We start from the raw sequence: 15,709 nt of genomic DNA, 5'->3' as shown, positions 1-15,709 counted from the left end.
CTTACAGGTTCAAGACAAACCAGCTCACACCAAGCTCTGGGTGCAGCCCTCAGCTTAACCTTTCACCCTTGAGAAGTGATCTGTTGCTCACTTACTCCTCCTTGACAGCAGGTATTGCCAGTGGAGATGGAGCCTGTGAGAGAGGTGGGATCCCTTCAGTACTGCTTAAGGGCTCAGCCAAATCCTCTGCCTCTGATTTGATCATTCTGATTTTCTTCTTCTTCTTTTCCTCCTTTTCCTTAACCCTTTTTTTAAGGACAGCCAAGTCATACAGGGCTGGGAAGGAAAAGCAACACAAGTCATAGAACTGCATTTTCTACATCAGGAAGTGAGGGGTCATATCTGCATATTATTTTCCTAAGGCCCACCAGTAAAAGAAAGAAAAGTCTCAGTTATAAGACATTTCATTTTTGTGTTTTTGTTTTATTTTTACCAAACCCAATGAGTGATTTACAGGCTAATTTTAACTTATTAAAGAGCCAATGATCTGTTGTATTGATTTTATATTCATTTCCACCTATAAATCCATAAGGGACAACAGCAAAACAAAGGTTATCAGCAAGAAGGCAGCTGTGGTGTCATTTATTTTTGATACATGTAGACTGGCTCATGTAATTTAATACCATGGTCAAACGATGGCTACCTACAAAAGACGTCATTTACCTGCTAGAGAGCCCTTCCTGCCAGCATTTACTCGAGTCATGATGTCACTGAGAGTCAGGTCCCCTGTCAAAAGGTCCGGGTGATCCTAGATGTGATATTCAGAGATCTGTTATGGAGGTCCCTAAAAAGGAGCTAAAACTGCTGGTGATTTTGCCAATTAACCTAACAGATACAATTATACGTCAGGTGCATTTGAGGAAATCACAATGAATTAAAAATATACAGAGAGAAAAACTATTGCTTTTCATATTGGGGCATAGGAGAACTCAGTTCCAACCTTTCTATTGTATGGCATTTACAGCTTATAAAGCTCTTTTGCATTCATTGTCTTACGTGCTCTTCAAACAGTCTTGTTAAGTATCATTATATTTTACAGTCTGAAAATGAGGTTCAGAGAAGTTAAGAGATTTGACCAATATCATAGTAAGTGGAAAAGACAGAGCTAGAACCCAGTTCTGACTTTCAGTGTGGGACTCTTCCCATCCCACCACTCTGCCTTAGATGGACTGCCTTTTCTTCCTCCACTATGCTCTCTGGCTTCGCTGTACTGGCATTACCTTGATTCGGTGGACTGGAGCAAAAGAAACAGTAAAAAGTGGGACGAGCACAGCATCTGACTCTTGGCTCTGCCACTTACCAGCTGTACGGCCGAAGACAAACTCCTTAACCTCTCTGAGCACGGGTAAATGGATATAATGGTTCATATACCAGCCTTGTTGTGAACATTAAATCAGACACTGTGTTAAGCATGCCTTATAAAGTCAAAGCATTTGTCTTCTTCCCACATCTCTGGGGTTAACCAGCCTCACTGGCTAATCCTGCCCCCCAAAAATGATAAGAAAAGCAGCAGAAATGAGGTAGTGATTACCTGTATTTTCCTTACAATAGCCAATCCAGAGATATTAGACTGAAAAATCACTAATGACCACACACCACCCCCCAATCTTACTGGTTGATGTTTCCGCTTCTCATGGTGCTTCTTTAACATTATCTTCAGGTCACTGTCCCCCAGTTCTATTTTATCTGAGAGAAAATGAACCAAACCACATGGACTGGGTCATTTACTAACATAATGCTCAAATTTAGATCTGATCACTGGTGATATGCAAAAGTTAGATATTTCTCTGGGTTTCCCTTCTGACTCCTGTGTACTAGAAGTACCAACAATCTTGAAACAGTCACAGGATCAACTCTTCAGCTTTTCTATATATTGGTCAGTAATAATGACCTCAGTTACTTAGCTGCTCCTGAAACACATTAAAGGATCTTAACATTCTTCTTTGATTCCTACCCCAATTAAAAATCCTTCACTAATTTCACAGGCATTCTAAGAAATTGCTATGGCTGTGGTTACCTCTTTTGTTCTATTATTGACCTGTGCCTTAAGTATTGCTATTTTAAGATTCTGCTTTCTTTAGCCCAAAACACCAGCTGATCCGTTCCTAAGGAAAATTTTCAAAACAAAGGAAGGAAGGAAGGAAGGCCTACCTACTTGTAAAAAAGTGGAATCATACAAAAACTTCTCTGAATCTCCTAATTCTCAGCTACATTGCTTTGTTTTCATGGCAGGTAGGAATCTAGTACCTACCTCCCTCTAAGGGAGTTCTCAGATCTACATCCTGATTTCCCAGAACGTCGACAGCATCAGCTCAGCTCTCACCTGCAGTTTTCATATCCGTGGTTGAAAGCGTGGGCACCACCCTCAGGGGCACCGCAGGGCTAGGAGAACACGCTGGAGAGCTCGGAAGCCATGAGTTGAGATCTTCAAAAGAAAATTTTTCTTGTAAATCCAACGTGGCTGTGGACTCCAATAGGGGAGATTGGGTAAGTGGCCATTTGGGTTCAACAAGGCTAAGCCAACAACATGGAGGCCAGGGTTCCACCATTCCTTTCTGACCCTTCCCCAGACGAACTGGACCACACTTAGGTCACTTAAACGGCTCTTCCCGGAAGAGAGACTTCAACAGTGGTGGGGTCACACTGCAGCAGGCCAACAGCCACTACTGCTCTCCTGTAGGGGGAAAAGCAGTTCTCTCAAGTGGCACAATAGGACCAGACAGGCCCACTGTGGAGAGCCCTGCCACACAGGGATTCACTTGTCTCATCTAAACTCAAATGCTGCTTCAACTCAGGGCAACCTAACAGCAATGTCTTGGCACCCAAAGACCAATGGGTTCTGAGTCCCACCACCCACCCCCCCGACAGACAACTGGGATGACTTCTTTGCTTCAAGGTAAATGGCTACCACTGGCTCCAACTGAACAACAAGCTGCTGGTGTAAATCTAACACCCCAGCCACCCAAGTGCCCAAAGACACTCACCCTCTTCATCAGATGACAGGGCTGTGTCACCACACTCCTCCTTCACCTCCCTCAAGACTTTCAAGTAGCGCTGCTGGGTCCGCCACTCCCGCTCCTCAGGGGTGCGGGACGGTGAAGGGCGCTTCTGCCGGAAGGGGAGGGCTGGGCCACTCCGTCGGGCCATCTCCAGTAGGTCCTAGGAAGAGACCAGATGGGCGTACACGTCATCCTCCAAAGCTTGTCCTGGTACATTCTCCAAGTCTACATTTTCTTCTCTTCATTTTTAACAAGCTCAATTTCCTCGCTCCAGAGCACAAAGAAAGATGTACATATGATATGTCCAAATAAAAGGGGCCTATATTGATTATTACATGGCAAAAAACCCTACATCTGATTGTGGAACTACTCCACTGAGACTGAATACTTATTACACCTGACACCCAAATATTTCCATACCAAAGCTTAAAGAACGCCTCAGAGCCAGAACAACTTTGCCTCAAAGAATTTCCAGGCAGGTCCAGATGCAGAGCCACTAAGCTCGGTGCACTACACATCCGTCAGGAGGCCTCATGTGCTCTCGAACATCAATTCCAGAACCACCCAGTTCTCTTTCATAACTCATGATGGATCTGAAAGCCATCTGCTTATCTTAGTAAATGCTAAAGCTAAAATATTTCAACAATTTTAAAGAGGTATCTTTTTTTTCCATGTTTTAACATCTCTGAAATCAGGGTCCATCTTAAAATCGAGCATAAGAAAGGATGATATAGCTTAATCACGTCATAGCTTAATTGCAGCACTTTTTTCTTAGTGGTATCTTTTGTATTTTGTACCTGAACCACTTCTTGAAGTCATGAAACCTGTGAGTTCACTGCCCATGTTTTATATCCAGTTCCCAGCATTACTTACACTCCGGGAAGCCAGAATCTGCTTCAGCAGCCGATGGAAATACTGCTGCTGAGAGCTGAGGTATCGCTTGTACTGTGACTTGAAGCATAGCTGCCGATACTTGACCACCTCAGGGTTAAAGTGTCCATCTTAAAAGAACAGAGATACAACTAAATATACATCAGTCAACAAATATTTAATGCATACTTAGAATGTGGTAAACTCTGCAGCAACTGGAATACGGGGCAGGGGAGGGGTGCGGGGGGATAATCTATGTTTATGTGGAGCCTACGGTCCAATGGGAAAGACAGAAAATGAACAGCTAAACAAATAATATTCAGCTCTCCCAAGCACTATAAGGAAATTAACTTGAAACAATTGTAAAGAGTAAGGAGAGTTAAATCGGGAAAGCGATCTCTAAAGAACACATAAAATGAGGCCCAAGGCAACTGTGGCAATTGTTCTATAGGTAATAAATATACGTGAAAGTTATAAGGATGTTCATTGTATTATTTCTCAACTTTTCTATATGTTTTAAAATTTTCAAAATGAAAACTGGAAGGAAAATAAGGTAAATGGGAATTTAAAAAATAAGAAGTAAAATTCGGGAAAAGGCAGAAGGAACAGCATGTACTAAGGTAAGCCCTGAGCAAGAAAGAACTTGGCATGTTCCAAAACTTGAAGAAACATCTGTATGACTAAAGCAGAGTGGGGTGCAGCTGAGGAGTGGCATGACATGACCTAGGAAGGTGAGCAGAGACCAAACCATACAGAAACTTGTAGGTCATGGCATGGAGTTTGGATTTTATCCTAAGTGCAATGGAAATAATTTGAAAGGTTTAAAGTAGGAGAGCGATACGGCTAGAAGAGAGAGAGAAAGAAGGAAAACTCCTACAGTTGTCCAGGAGGGAGACGATGGTGGCCCAGTCTGACGGCTTCCTCCACACTCAGAATAAAAGCTGAGGCCCTAAAAATGGCCTGCAAGGCCCCACATGATCTGTCCTGTGCTACCCCTGGCCTCATCTTCCACCAGTCTCCCTTTCGCTCACTCTACTCCAGCCCCACTGGCCTCCACGCTGTCCCCTGAGCAGGGCATGTACCCTACTTTCTCAAGGCCTTTGTACCTAAAGCTCCCTCTGCCTGCAATGCTTCCTTGCTAACACCCAATATTTTTATGGCTTGCTCTTCCTACCTTCATTAAGTCTCTGTTCAAATGTTACCTCATCAGAGAAGTCTTGCCCAACTACCATATCAAAAACAGCCCCTTCCCATAACTCTAGTCCCATTACCCTTCCTTATTCTTTCTAACGCTTAATACCAACAAATATTTGCTTGTTTATCATCTGTTTTTACCTATTAGAAGGTAAGATCATATACAGCCTTTATTATATTGAGGTATATTCCTTCTATAACCACTTTGTTGAGGGTTTTTATCACAAACCCACAGCTAACACCATACTCAATGGTGAAAAGCTAAAAGCTTTTCCTCTAAGATCAGGATACTCACTCCCACTCCAGCCACTCTTATTCAACATGGTGCTGGAAGTCCCAGCTACAGCAATCAGACAAAGTAAATAAATAAAAGGCATCCAAATTGGAAAGGAAGAAGTAAAACTGTCACTATTTGCAGATGACATGATGCTATATATAGAAAACCCTAAAAACCCCACCAAAAAACTACTAGAATAAATGAATTCAGTAAAGTTGCAGGATACAAAATAAATATACAGCAATCAGTTGCGAGGCTTGCCCCATGGTCTAGTGGTCAAGTTCAGCACACTCCACTTCAGCGGCCTGGGTTCGGCTTCCAGGTGCGGACCTACACCACTCATCGGCAGTACGCTGTGGCAGCAATCCACATACCAAATAGAGGAAGACTGCCACCAACGTTAGCTCAGGGGCGAATCTTCCTCAGGAAAAAAAAAAATAAGTTGCATTTCTATACACTAACAACCAACTATAAGAAAAAGAAATTAAGAAAACAATCCCATTTAAAATTACAGCAAAAAAATAAAACACCTAGCAATAAATTTAACCAAGGTGCAAGACCTGTACACTGAAAACTACAAGACACTGATGAAAGAAACTGAAGATGATACAAATAAATGGAAAGATACACTATGCTCGTTGATTGGAATAATTAATACTGTTAAAATGTCCATACTAACCAAAGCAATCTACAGATTCAATGCAATCCCTATTATCATATCAACAGCATTTTTCACAGAACTAAAACAAATTAGTCCTAAAACTTGTATGGAACCACAAAAGACCCTGAATAGCCAAAGCAATCTTGAGACAGAATAATAAAGCTGGAGGTGTCATGCTCCCTGATTTCAAACTGCAGCACAAAGCTAAGTAATCAAAACAGTATGGTACCAGCACAAAAATAGACACACAGATCAATGGAATAGAATAGGGAGCCCAGAAATAAACTCACGCATATACGGTCAACTAGTCTATGACAAAAGAGGCAAGAATATACAATGGGGAAAAGATACTCTCTTTAATAAATCGTGTTGGGAAAACTGAACAGGTATATGCAAAAGAGTGAAACTGCACCATTTTCTTACACCATATACAAAAATAAACTCAAAATGGATTAAAGACTTAAACGTAGGGCCAGCCCAGTGGCGCAAGCGGTTAAGTGCCCAGGGCTCGCTGGTTCGGATCCTGGGCGCACACTGACGCACCGCTTGTCAAGACATGCTGTGGCGGCGTCCCATATAAAGTGGAGGAAGACGGGCATGGATGTTAGCACAGGGCCAGTCTTCCTCAGCAAAAAGAAGAGGATTGGCAGATGTTAGCTCAGGGCCAGTCTTCCTCACACAAAAAAATAAAAAAATAAATAAAAAAAAGACTTATAAGAACTGAAACCATAAACTCCAAGAAGAAAACATAGGCAGTAAACTCTTTGACATCAGTCTTAGCAACATTTTTTTGGATACATCCCCTCAAGCAAGGGCAACAAAAGCAAAAATAAACAAACGGGACTACATAAAAGTAAAAAGTTTGTGCACAGCAAAGGAAACCATCAACAAAATAAAAAGACAACCTACTGAATGGGAAAATATATTTGCAAATGATATATCCGATAAGGAGTTAATATCCAAAATATATAAAGAACTTATACATTGAAAAAACAAATAATCTGATTAAAAAATCGGCAGAGGACCCGAACAGACATTTTTTCCAAAGAAGACATACTGATGGCCAACAGGTACATGAAAAGATGCTCAACATCACTAACCATCAGGGAAATGCAAAACCACAATGAGATATCACCTCACAACTATCAGAATGGCTACCATCAAAAAGACAAGAAATAACAACTATTGGCAAGAACATGGAGAAAAGGGAACTCTCGTTCACAGCTGGTGGGAATGTAAATTAGTACAACCACTACGGAAAACAGTACAGAGGTTCCTCAAAAAATTAAAAATAGAACTATCATATGATCCAGCAATTCCACTTCTGGGTATTTACCCAAAGAAAATGAAAACACTAATTCAAAAAGATATATGCACCCCTATGTTCACTACAGCATTATTTACAACAGCCAAGATATGGAATATTACTCAGCCATAAAAAAGAATGAAATACTCCCATTTGAGACAACACAGATAGATATAGAGGGTATTAGGCTAAGTGAACTAAGTCAGACGGAGAAAGACAAATACTGTGTGATTTCACTTATATGTGGAATCTAAAAAACAAAACAAACAAACAAAACAAAATAGAAACAGACTCACAGATACACAAAACAAATTGGTGGTTGCCGGAGGAGAGTAGGGGGAAGTGGAAAACAGGTGAAGGAGATTAAGAGGTACAAACTTCCAGGCAAAAAATAAATAAGTCACAGGGATGTAATGTTCAGCATAGGGAATAGAGTTCATAATATTATAATAACTTTGTATGATGACAGATGGTTACTAGTCTTATCTGGATGATCATTTTGGAATGTAAATAAATGTCAAATTACTATATTGTACAGCTGAAACTAAATACAATATTATATGTGAACTATATTTCAATTTTAAAAAAAAGTGAAATAGCATCACGCTATTGAAAAAGAGAGAGAGAATGTAAGATCATTACTGTATCTCCAGAACCTCGAAGAACATCTGGCACATATCAGCTGATTAGGAAATGGAGGTTAAATGAATGGAAGTAGATCAACTTGACACATATTTTGGGGTGAGAAAGATTAGACCTGCTGACAGTCCAGCTGCTGGGGCAGGAAGAGGAGCAATGGAGAGGTCAACTGAACATGGTCCCTAGCGCATCAGACATCTGCAACCGGCAAATCGCCTGAGAGGAGGAGTCTGGAGAGGTCCGTTTCCAACATATCAGATTTGAGCATGCAGGCTATCATGAGAACTGAGAGGGAAAGAATGAGAAGCTAATCTCAGAAAGCTAAAACAAGGGTCCACACACAAGGTGTTCCTCTTTTTCTTCCAACCACCCTAATAACAGCCAAAGTAACTAATAACAGCAAACACTTAGAATAGTACCTGACACATAACTGCCACTATCCTTGCATATATTAACTCATTTAGTCTTCACAACCACCCCATAAAGTAGGTACTACTAAATCCTCATTGTACAGATGAAGACACTGAGGCACAAAGAAGTTAAATAACTTGCCCAAGGTCACACAGCTAATAAAAGTGGAAATCAGGCCTGGAGTCCAGCTCCAGAGTTTTAAGCTCTTACCCACCGTGTTATGCTACTGTGTCATGTTGTAGGAAAACGGGAAATCTGACCTTCAAGAAACGAGCCAGGGGCCAGCCCAGTGGAGTAGCAGTTAAGCTTGCGTGCTCCGCTTCAGCGGCCCGGGGTCCGCAGGTTCAGATCCCGGGCGCGGACCGACGCGCCACTTGTCAAGCCATGCTGTGGCGGCGTCCCACATAAAGTAGAGGAAGATGGGCCAATCTTCCTCAGCAAAAAGAGGAGGACTGGCAACGGATGTTAGCTCAGGGCTAATCTTCCTCTCACACACACACACAAAAAAGTGTTTTGAAAAACAAAGGAAAAAAAAAACGCAGAGCGCCCTAGATTCAAGGAGCTGAGACATGAGATCCAAACACAACACACGAACCTTGAACGGATCCTGGATTTAAAAGGTAACTATAAAGGACATTTTGGGAATAATTGAGAAAATCTTAATATGTGATATTTTATGATATTATTTGCTCAATGTAAAATTTCTTGGATGTGGTTATGTGGGAGAACATTCTTGTTAAGAGACATATACATGTTGAAATGCTTGGCAGTAAAGTGTCATGTTCTTTAAAATTTTTAAAGACTACTCATAAAGGATGGCTCTAGCATGCTAGTAATGTTTTATTTCTTGATCTGGATGGTGGTTACACAGCTGAGTTCATATTATAAGAAATCACTGAGCAATACATTTATGATTTATATATTTTCTATGTAAGTCAAAAAATTTTCTTAAAAAAAAAAAGAATGGTCTAGGCAGCAAAGTGTTGCACAAAACCACTCTCTACTGAGTCAGTATCTGTACACGAAAATAAACAGAACAAAATAAAGACAGGAATATTCACATAAATAAATGTCTTGCCACCCTCCAGCCCTCTGAGAAAGAGAATGCTGAGCCACGCACCTCGGAAAAGCTTCTGGGCAATGTGCAGAGGGTTCCCAAAGCGGAAGTTCTCCCCACTGAACAGGGCCAGGATGAGCTGACTTTGCTGCTCAATACTGTCTTCAGGAAAGTGAGGCAGAAACTGCTGGAGGTGTTCACGCTGAGAGTCACTCAATACTTCTTGCCACGTGGAGAGGCTCACTACATCAAAGAATATCTCAGGCTAGGAGAACAAGGAAAAGCAAGAGAAAGTAAACAAGAGCAAAATAAGCTTTTAATTTTTTGTGTGTGAGTGGTAAAATATACATAAAATTTACCATTTTACCCCCCTTTAAGTGTACAGTTCAGTGGCATTACGTACATTCACATTGTTGTGCAACCACCACTACCATCCAAGTTTTTAAGTTTTTTAAACAAACTAAAATTTCACTGATCTTTATTCAATTCTCAAAACTTAGAGATTAGTAAAGAGTATATACAAACCACTATCTTATACCCAACAGTAAATAATAATCTAGAGGAAAATTATCTCGGTAGAGAGAATCCCATTTGGAAACCATTTCTGCCAACAACAGATATGATGGTGGACCTCTGAATTCAGCTTAAAATGAGTAGAAGGAAAAAGTTAACATGAGAGGAGAGAACGTGAGTTCAGGTCACCTACTCAGAGCAAGCAGCAGCAGGATGGAGCTCATTTCAACTCAACAATTACACACTGGACATCTTCTCTGTGCTAAGTACTAAGCTAGACTGGTATATATATTATCTAGAGGAGGGAACAATTAAACAAGCAATACAATGTAATTTAAGAAGTCACAATTAGGGGCCGGCCCTGTGCCGTAGCGGTTAAGTGCACGTGCTCCGCTGCTGGTGGCCCGGGTTCGGATCCTGGGTGTGCACCGATGCACCGCTTGTTAGGCCATGCTGTGGCGGTGTTCCACATAAAGTGGAGTAAGACAGGCACAGATGTTAGCCCAGGGCCAGTCTTCCTCAGCAAAAAGAGGAGGATTGGCGTGGATGTTAGCTCAGGGCTGATCTTCCTCAAAAACACACAAAAAAGTTACAATTAAACAAGCAATTACAATGTACTTAAGAAGTTTACCTAGGAACACATTGGAGAAGCACACATCCCAGACTTAAGGTTTCAGAGAATATCTACCAGAGGAAGTGACATTTAAGACAGAAGCGGATAAGGAAAGGAAAAAAAAGATGTTGAGGCAGGAGGGTTAAAAATCCACAGAGCAAAACCACAAAAACAAAGGAACAATTAAAAAACATTCCCCTGTGGAGGGAATGGAGAGGGATGAGATGGGGAGGGGCACACAGGGGGCTTGAATGGTATTGGTAGCGTTCTACTTCTTAACCTAAGTGGTGGCTACATGGGTGTTTTATTACTGCTTAAACTGTATATATAAGCATTTTATATATTCTTCTTATATGTGATACATCTCACTTTTTTTAATTAAAAAAAAGACTGCAGGTAACGTTTGGCTAGTGCAAGGACAGGGATGGAGAGAGGAAGCAACAGACAGTAGAGAGAAAAGCAAGAAACCTAAACATGTTAAGAACTTGTGACTTTATCCTCAGGACAATGGAGAGCCACTGAAGTGTTTAAGCAGGAGACAACCCAGAAATCCAACCACTGCATGCATGTACCAAAGCCTGAGGACACACCTCAGGCTCAGGGTCCAAGATTTTCCCCTGCAAATCTATTTTTGCACACCACTTTACTCCTAACATCTCAGTGTCTGGCATAAAGTAGGTACTCAATAAAACAAGAGTTTGTTGACATAAAGAGATTTACTTGAAAGGGTATGCAAAGAAAACACAGATGGGAAGGATATAAAGTCATGCGTCACTTAACAACAGGGATACGTCCTGAGAAATTCGTCATTAGGCAATTTCATTGTTGTGTGAACATCAGAGTGTACTTACACAAATCTAGATGGTGTAGCCTGCCACACACCTAAGCTATATGGTATAGTCTATTGCTCTTAGGCTACAAGCCTGTACAGCATGTTATTGTACTGAATGCTGTAGGCAACTGTAACACAAATGGTAAGTATTTGTGTATCTAAACATATCTAAACATAGAAAAGTTACAGTAAAACTACAGTATAAAAGATAAAAAATGGTACATCTGTACAAGGCACTTACCATGAATGGAGCCTGCAGGACTGGAAGATGCTCTGGGTCAGTGAGTGGTGAGTGAATGTGAAGGCCTAGGATATTACTGTACACTACTGTAGACTTGATAAACACTGTATATTTAGGCTACGATAGAGCTATAAAAAATAATTTTCTCTCTTCAATAATAAATTAACCTTAGCTTACTGTAACTTTTTTACTTTATAAACATTTTAATTTTTCTTAACTTTTTCACTCTTTTGTAATAACACTTAGCTTAAAACAAACACATTGCACGGCTGCATAAAAATATTTTCTTTCTTCATATCCTTATTATACAAGCTTTTTTCTATGAAGAAAAATTTTTTTTTTTACCTTTTAAAATTTTTTTTTTTTTTTAAAGATTTTATTTATTTATTTTTTTCCCCCCACAGCCCCAGTAGATAGTTGTGTGCCACAGCTGCACATCCTTCTAGTTGCTGTATGTGGGACACGGCCTCAGCATGGCCAGAGAAGCAGCGTGTCGGTGCGAGCCCGGGATCCGAACCCGGGTCGCCAGCAGTGGAGCACGCTCACTTAACCACTAAGCCACGGGGCCGGCCCCTACCTTTTAAAATTTTTTGTTAAAAACTAAGACACATACACATTAGCCTAGGCCTACACAGGGTGAGGATCATCAATATCACTGTCTTCTACCTCCCCATCCTGACCCACTGAAAGGTCTCCAGGGGCAATAATACACGTGGAGCTGTCATCTCCTATGACTGGCAGCACACTAGGTTTGTTTACACCAGCATAACCACAAGCACATTAAGTAATGCATTGCACCACGTGGCTATGATGTCACTAGGCAATAGGAATTTTTCAGCTCCATTATAATATTATGGGACCACCACCGTATACGTGGCTATGCAGCACATGACTATACACCGACTTCAGCAGTTGTTACTTCAGGTGGGAAAGGGAATAAGATAAGGGCAAAATGGTGGCTTTACCTACAATGTGTGACATAATATGAAAGAAAAATCTAAACCAAATATGACTAAACGAAATTATCTCCTAAAACTGGATAATGCACAGATGAATGTTTGCTATTTGAAATTCTACACCTGTGTATGTTTGAAATATGGCAAAATAAACACCATAAATACATGTTTGAGCATACCTAGTGCCTCGCACATAATAAGCACTTAATAAATGGTAACCACCTTAATAATGATGGTGATTACCCAGCCTGCCTGTGAAAGTGGTCAAAGCACACGGATACCTTATCCCAGAGCACCTCCTATTAACTGACTAAAAGGTTACCTTATGGACAGAGATAATACATTTGGGTTTTGTTTCATGATTCACAACAGAGGTAACTTTTAATGTAAACACATAATTCTGCTCTTAAAAGATAAAACTTTCTGTTAATTGTTGAAAATTATCTTGTTAAAAATAGGGCTGATACCAAATTATCAAGTTATGTTGACCTGTTATTAAACATGCAGAACGTAGTTTATAATTTCTTCCTTAATCAGAATATTAAATAGACTTCACACTTAAAAAAAAAGATAGAGATCATTCTGGTTGCAATGTAGAAAATGAAACAGGAGGGAGCAAAAAAGACTGAAAACTTGCAGACTGTGGAAAAGGTTTATAATAGCAGCTATGGGGAAGCTGATAGAGAGAAAAAAACAGTGATGATGTTACTACTTACATCCTCCAGAAGGTCCTCGGGCAGACTAACCCTGGTGCCCCCCAGGAGGCAATCCTCCATAATACGTGTGCCATGGCCATCTCCACATGGACCCAGTTCCAGGGGATCCGTCAGCATATGGTCCAAGGAATCCATTGTTTATGCTCCACAGGTAATCTAGACAAATACATGCAGTCATACCTCAAGATAGAAAGGCAGAAATCCCAGGGATCTGGTTGACACCACCACTCCTCCAGAAAATATTCTGACCCAGAAAATACTCAATCTGAAATCTATTTATCTACCTTATCCTTACATCCTTATTACAGCTAAACAGCTCTCCTCCCTCCCTTCCAACCACTGCATCTCATCCGAATTTTCAAATCTTATCTAGTACGTCTCTTGTTACTCAGAATGCTTCTACAGTAACTCCCAAATTTCCAGAATTTCTTATACCTTCATTTTACAAGAGCAAAATGAGACTCGGAGATTAAATGATAAACCGATCAGAGTCCACAACTTAGACTTCTCAGGCCAATAATCTCTCTACTATAACATAATTTCTTTAACAATTAACTGTCCTTTTTTTTTTTTTTTTTCAGCAATTCTTTGCTGTTGTTTCACAAAAAATATTCACTGAAAATCCACATAGACCAGTAAAGCTCAGACACTAACAGTAAGTTATTTAATGGGGGTCTATTAAGTGCCTGGCCTTTCATATACCTCATTTAATTCTTACAACTGTGCAAGACCGGGTTATTATATCTATTCTGCAGATATTAAAACTGAGGATCACGGCTGGGCTGGTGGCGAATGGTTAAGTCCACGAGCTCCGCTTTGGCAGTCTGGGGTTCGTAGGTTGGGATCCCAAGTGCGGACCTACAGTGCTCATCAAGCCATGCTGTGGTGGCGTCCCACACAGAAAATAGAGAAAGATGGGCACAGACGTTAGCTCAGGGCTGATATTCCTCAGCAAAAAGAAAAGTGGCAACAGATGTTAGCTCAGAGCCAATCTTTCTCACCAAAAATAAACAAATAAATAAAAATTTAAAAAAAAAAACAAAAAACTGAGGATCAAAGTAGATACGCAACTTGCCCAACCCCAGGGGTAGGACTGAAACTCAGGTCTGCCGGACTGCAAACTCATATTCTTAACACTATACACAATACCTCCTGTATAAACTCTCAATTTAAATTACAAAAGGGGAGCGTCTTAATATGACTTTAGTAGTCCACATAATATGACTTTTGGAGTCCAGAGGCTCCAAGCACTTGACCATGACAGCCAGTAAAGTCAGCAGCCAATCTGCCTTTAGCTTGCCCATCTGATCTTCATAAATATGTAAATGTAATGCCATTTTTCTCCTTCCTGTAATAACTGAACATTGCGGGCCACCTTTAGGAAAGTACATACTACAACATTTTCAGAGAGCCTCTCATAAGGCGTCTGACGGCAGGAATGAGGTGTAAAGCTGGGGCCGCAGGACTGAATAAAGCTAACAGGATCACAGGGAGCTTGAACTCAACTCACTCTACAAACATTTGCTAAGGCCATTCTCTCTCTCTCCTATTCCTACCAAACAGACTAACAAGCGCAGTAAAAATAAAAGAAAAAAAAATAGACTTAGTCCAAACACCAAACTTCTAACCTAATCTTAGTGACCTTAGGCAAATCTTACCTGACCAGGTATCAGTTTCCTTATCTGTAAAATCAAGGGGAGTTGGACCAGGTCCTCTCTACTGTTACTTCCAATCCTGGAATCCTGCAATGAATAATCTCCGGATGGATGACAATTTACACGACTTAGCCATATAATGTAGTAATGTAATGACTTATTCCAAAACTCTCAACTGATAAAGAGCAGACATATAATACTACTACTAAAAGAAGTACCTTCCCACAAATTATTTCAAGTTATCTTGAAGAGATTTCAGATCTGTGTAAAGATACTGCAGAAAGATTAGTGTCAGACAAAGTAGCTGTGTGGTCCCCAAGCAACTGTGCCCCATCACCTTTCAGCACATGGTGAATTACAACATCTTGAACATTCTTGGTGCCTAAATAACTGAAGCAAGTGAGAAAGCACATGGCATCTGCAATTTAACAAAACTTTAAAATAGGAAAAAGAAATGATGCTTAGCATAAAGTCCTCTTAACAGAACTGACACAGAACAGGGTAACAGCTGCAAAGCCAGTGTTCTACCTGACTCTTAGGAGGCTCACCTCTGTTTCACAACTTGCTCACAAGTTTCTTCAATTACCGTGGATGTGTAGCTAAATTTAATCTGTTCCAGTGGTAACCTTTGCCCTGCTACTATTTTGAATAAGGATCTCGAAATACAAAAAGCAGGCAGCTGCCAGAGGATTAGAAGCCCGGAAGCCAATGATTTCTTTCCCAGACCAGGAAGGCCTCTCCCAATGGTCTTTCCTCTGCACCTGGGCTA

General features: G+C 40.7%; 1 protein-coding gene across 5 annotated transcripts in view; it reads right to left on the bottom strand.

Annotated features, from left to right (window-relative positions):
- The window catches only part of NFRKB (nuclear factor related to kappaB binding protein), a 37,263-nt gene that overhangs the window by 21,147 nt on the left and 407 nt on the right, over nucleotides 1–15,709 (bottom strand). For 2 of the 5 annotated variants that reach the window (XM_058544812.1, XM_058544815.1), the window contains exons 1-9: nucleotides 14,944–15,651; nucleotides 13,286–13,441; nucleotides 9,478–9,679; nucleotides 3,873–4,000; nucleotides 2,985–3,159; nucleotides 2,324–2,461; nucleotides 1,613–1,686; nucleotides 664–748; nucleotides 96–276 (exon numbers count right to left, since the gene is read on the bottom strand). In XM_058544812.1, the coding sequence (XP_058400795.1) occupies nucleotides 96–276; nucleotides 664–748; nucleotides 1,613–1,686; nucleotides 2,324–2,461; nucleotides 2,985–3,159; nucleotides 3,873–4,000; nucleotides 9,478–9,679; nucleotides 13,286–13,420 (1,118 nt within the window). In that variant the 5' untranslated portion in view covers nucleotides 13,421–13,441; nucleotides 14,944–15,651. Of the gene's footprint in view, nucleotides 1–95; nucleotides 277–663; nucleotides 749–1,612; nucleotides 1,687–2,323; nucleotides 2,462–2,984; nucleotides 3,160–3,872; nucleotides 4,001–9,477; nucleotides 9,680–13,285; nucleotides 13,442–14,943; nucleotides 15,652–15,709 lie in introns of those variants that run through there. The other 3 variants (XM_058544814.1, XM_058544813.1, XM_058544816.1) reach the window with 3 other exon arrangements.

This window comes from Diceros bicornis, chromosome 7 (genome assembly GCF_020826845.1).
Source record: "Diceros bicornis minor isolate mBicDic1 chromosome 7, mDicBic1.mat.cur, whole genome shotgun sequence".
Classification (NCBI taxonomy): domain Eukaryota; kingdom Metazoa; phylum Chordata; class Mammalia; order Perissodactyla; family Rhinocerotidae; genus Diceros; species Diceros bicornis.
Note: the sequence above shows the minus strand (reverse complement) of the source record. Positions and strands in the feature narration are given on the sequence as shown.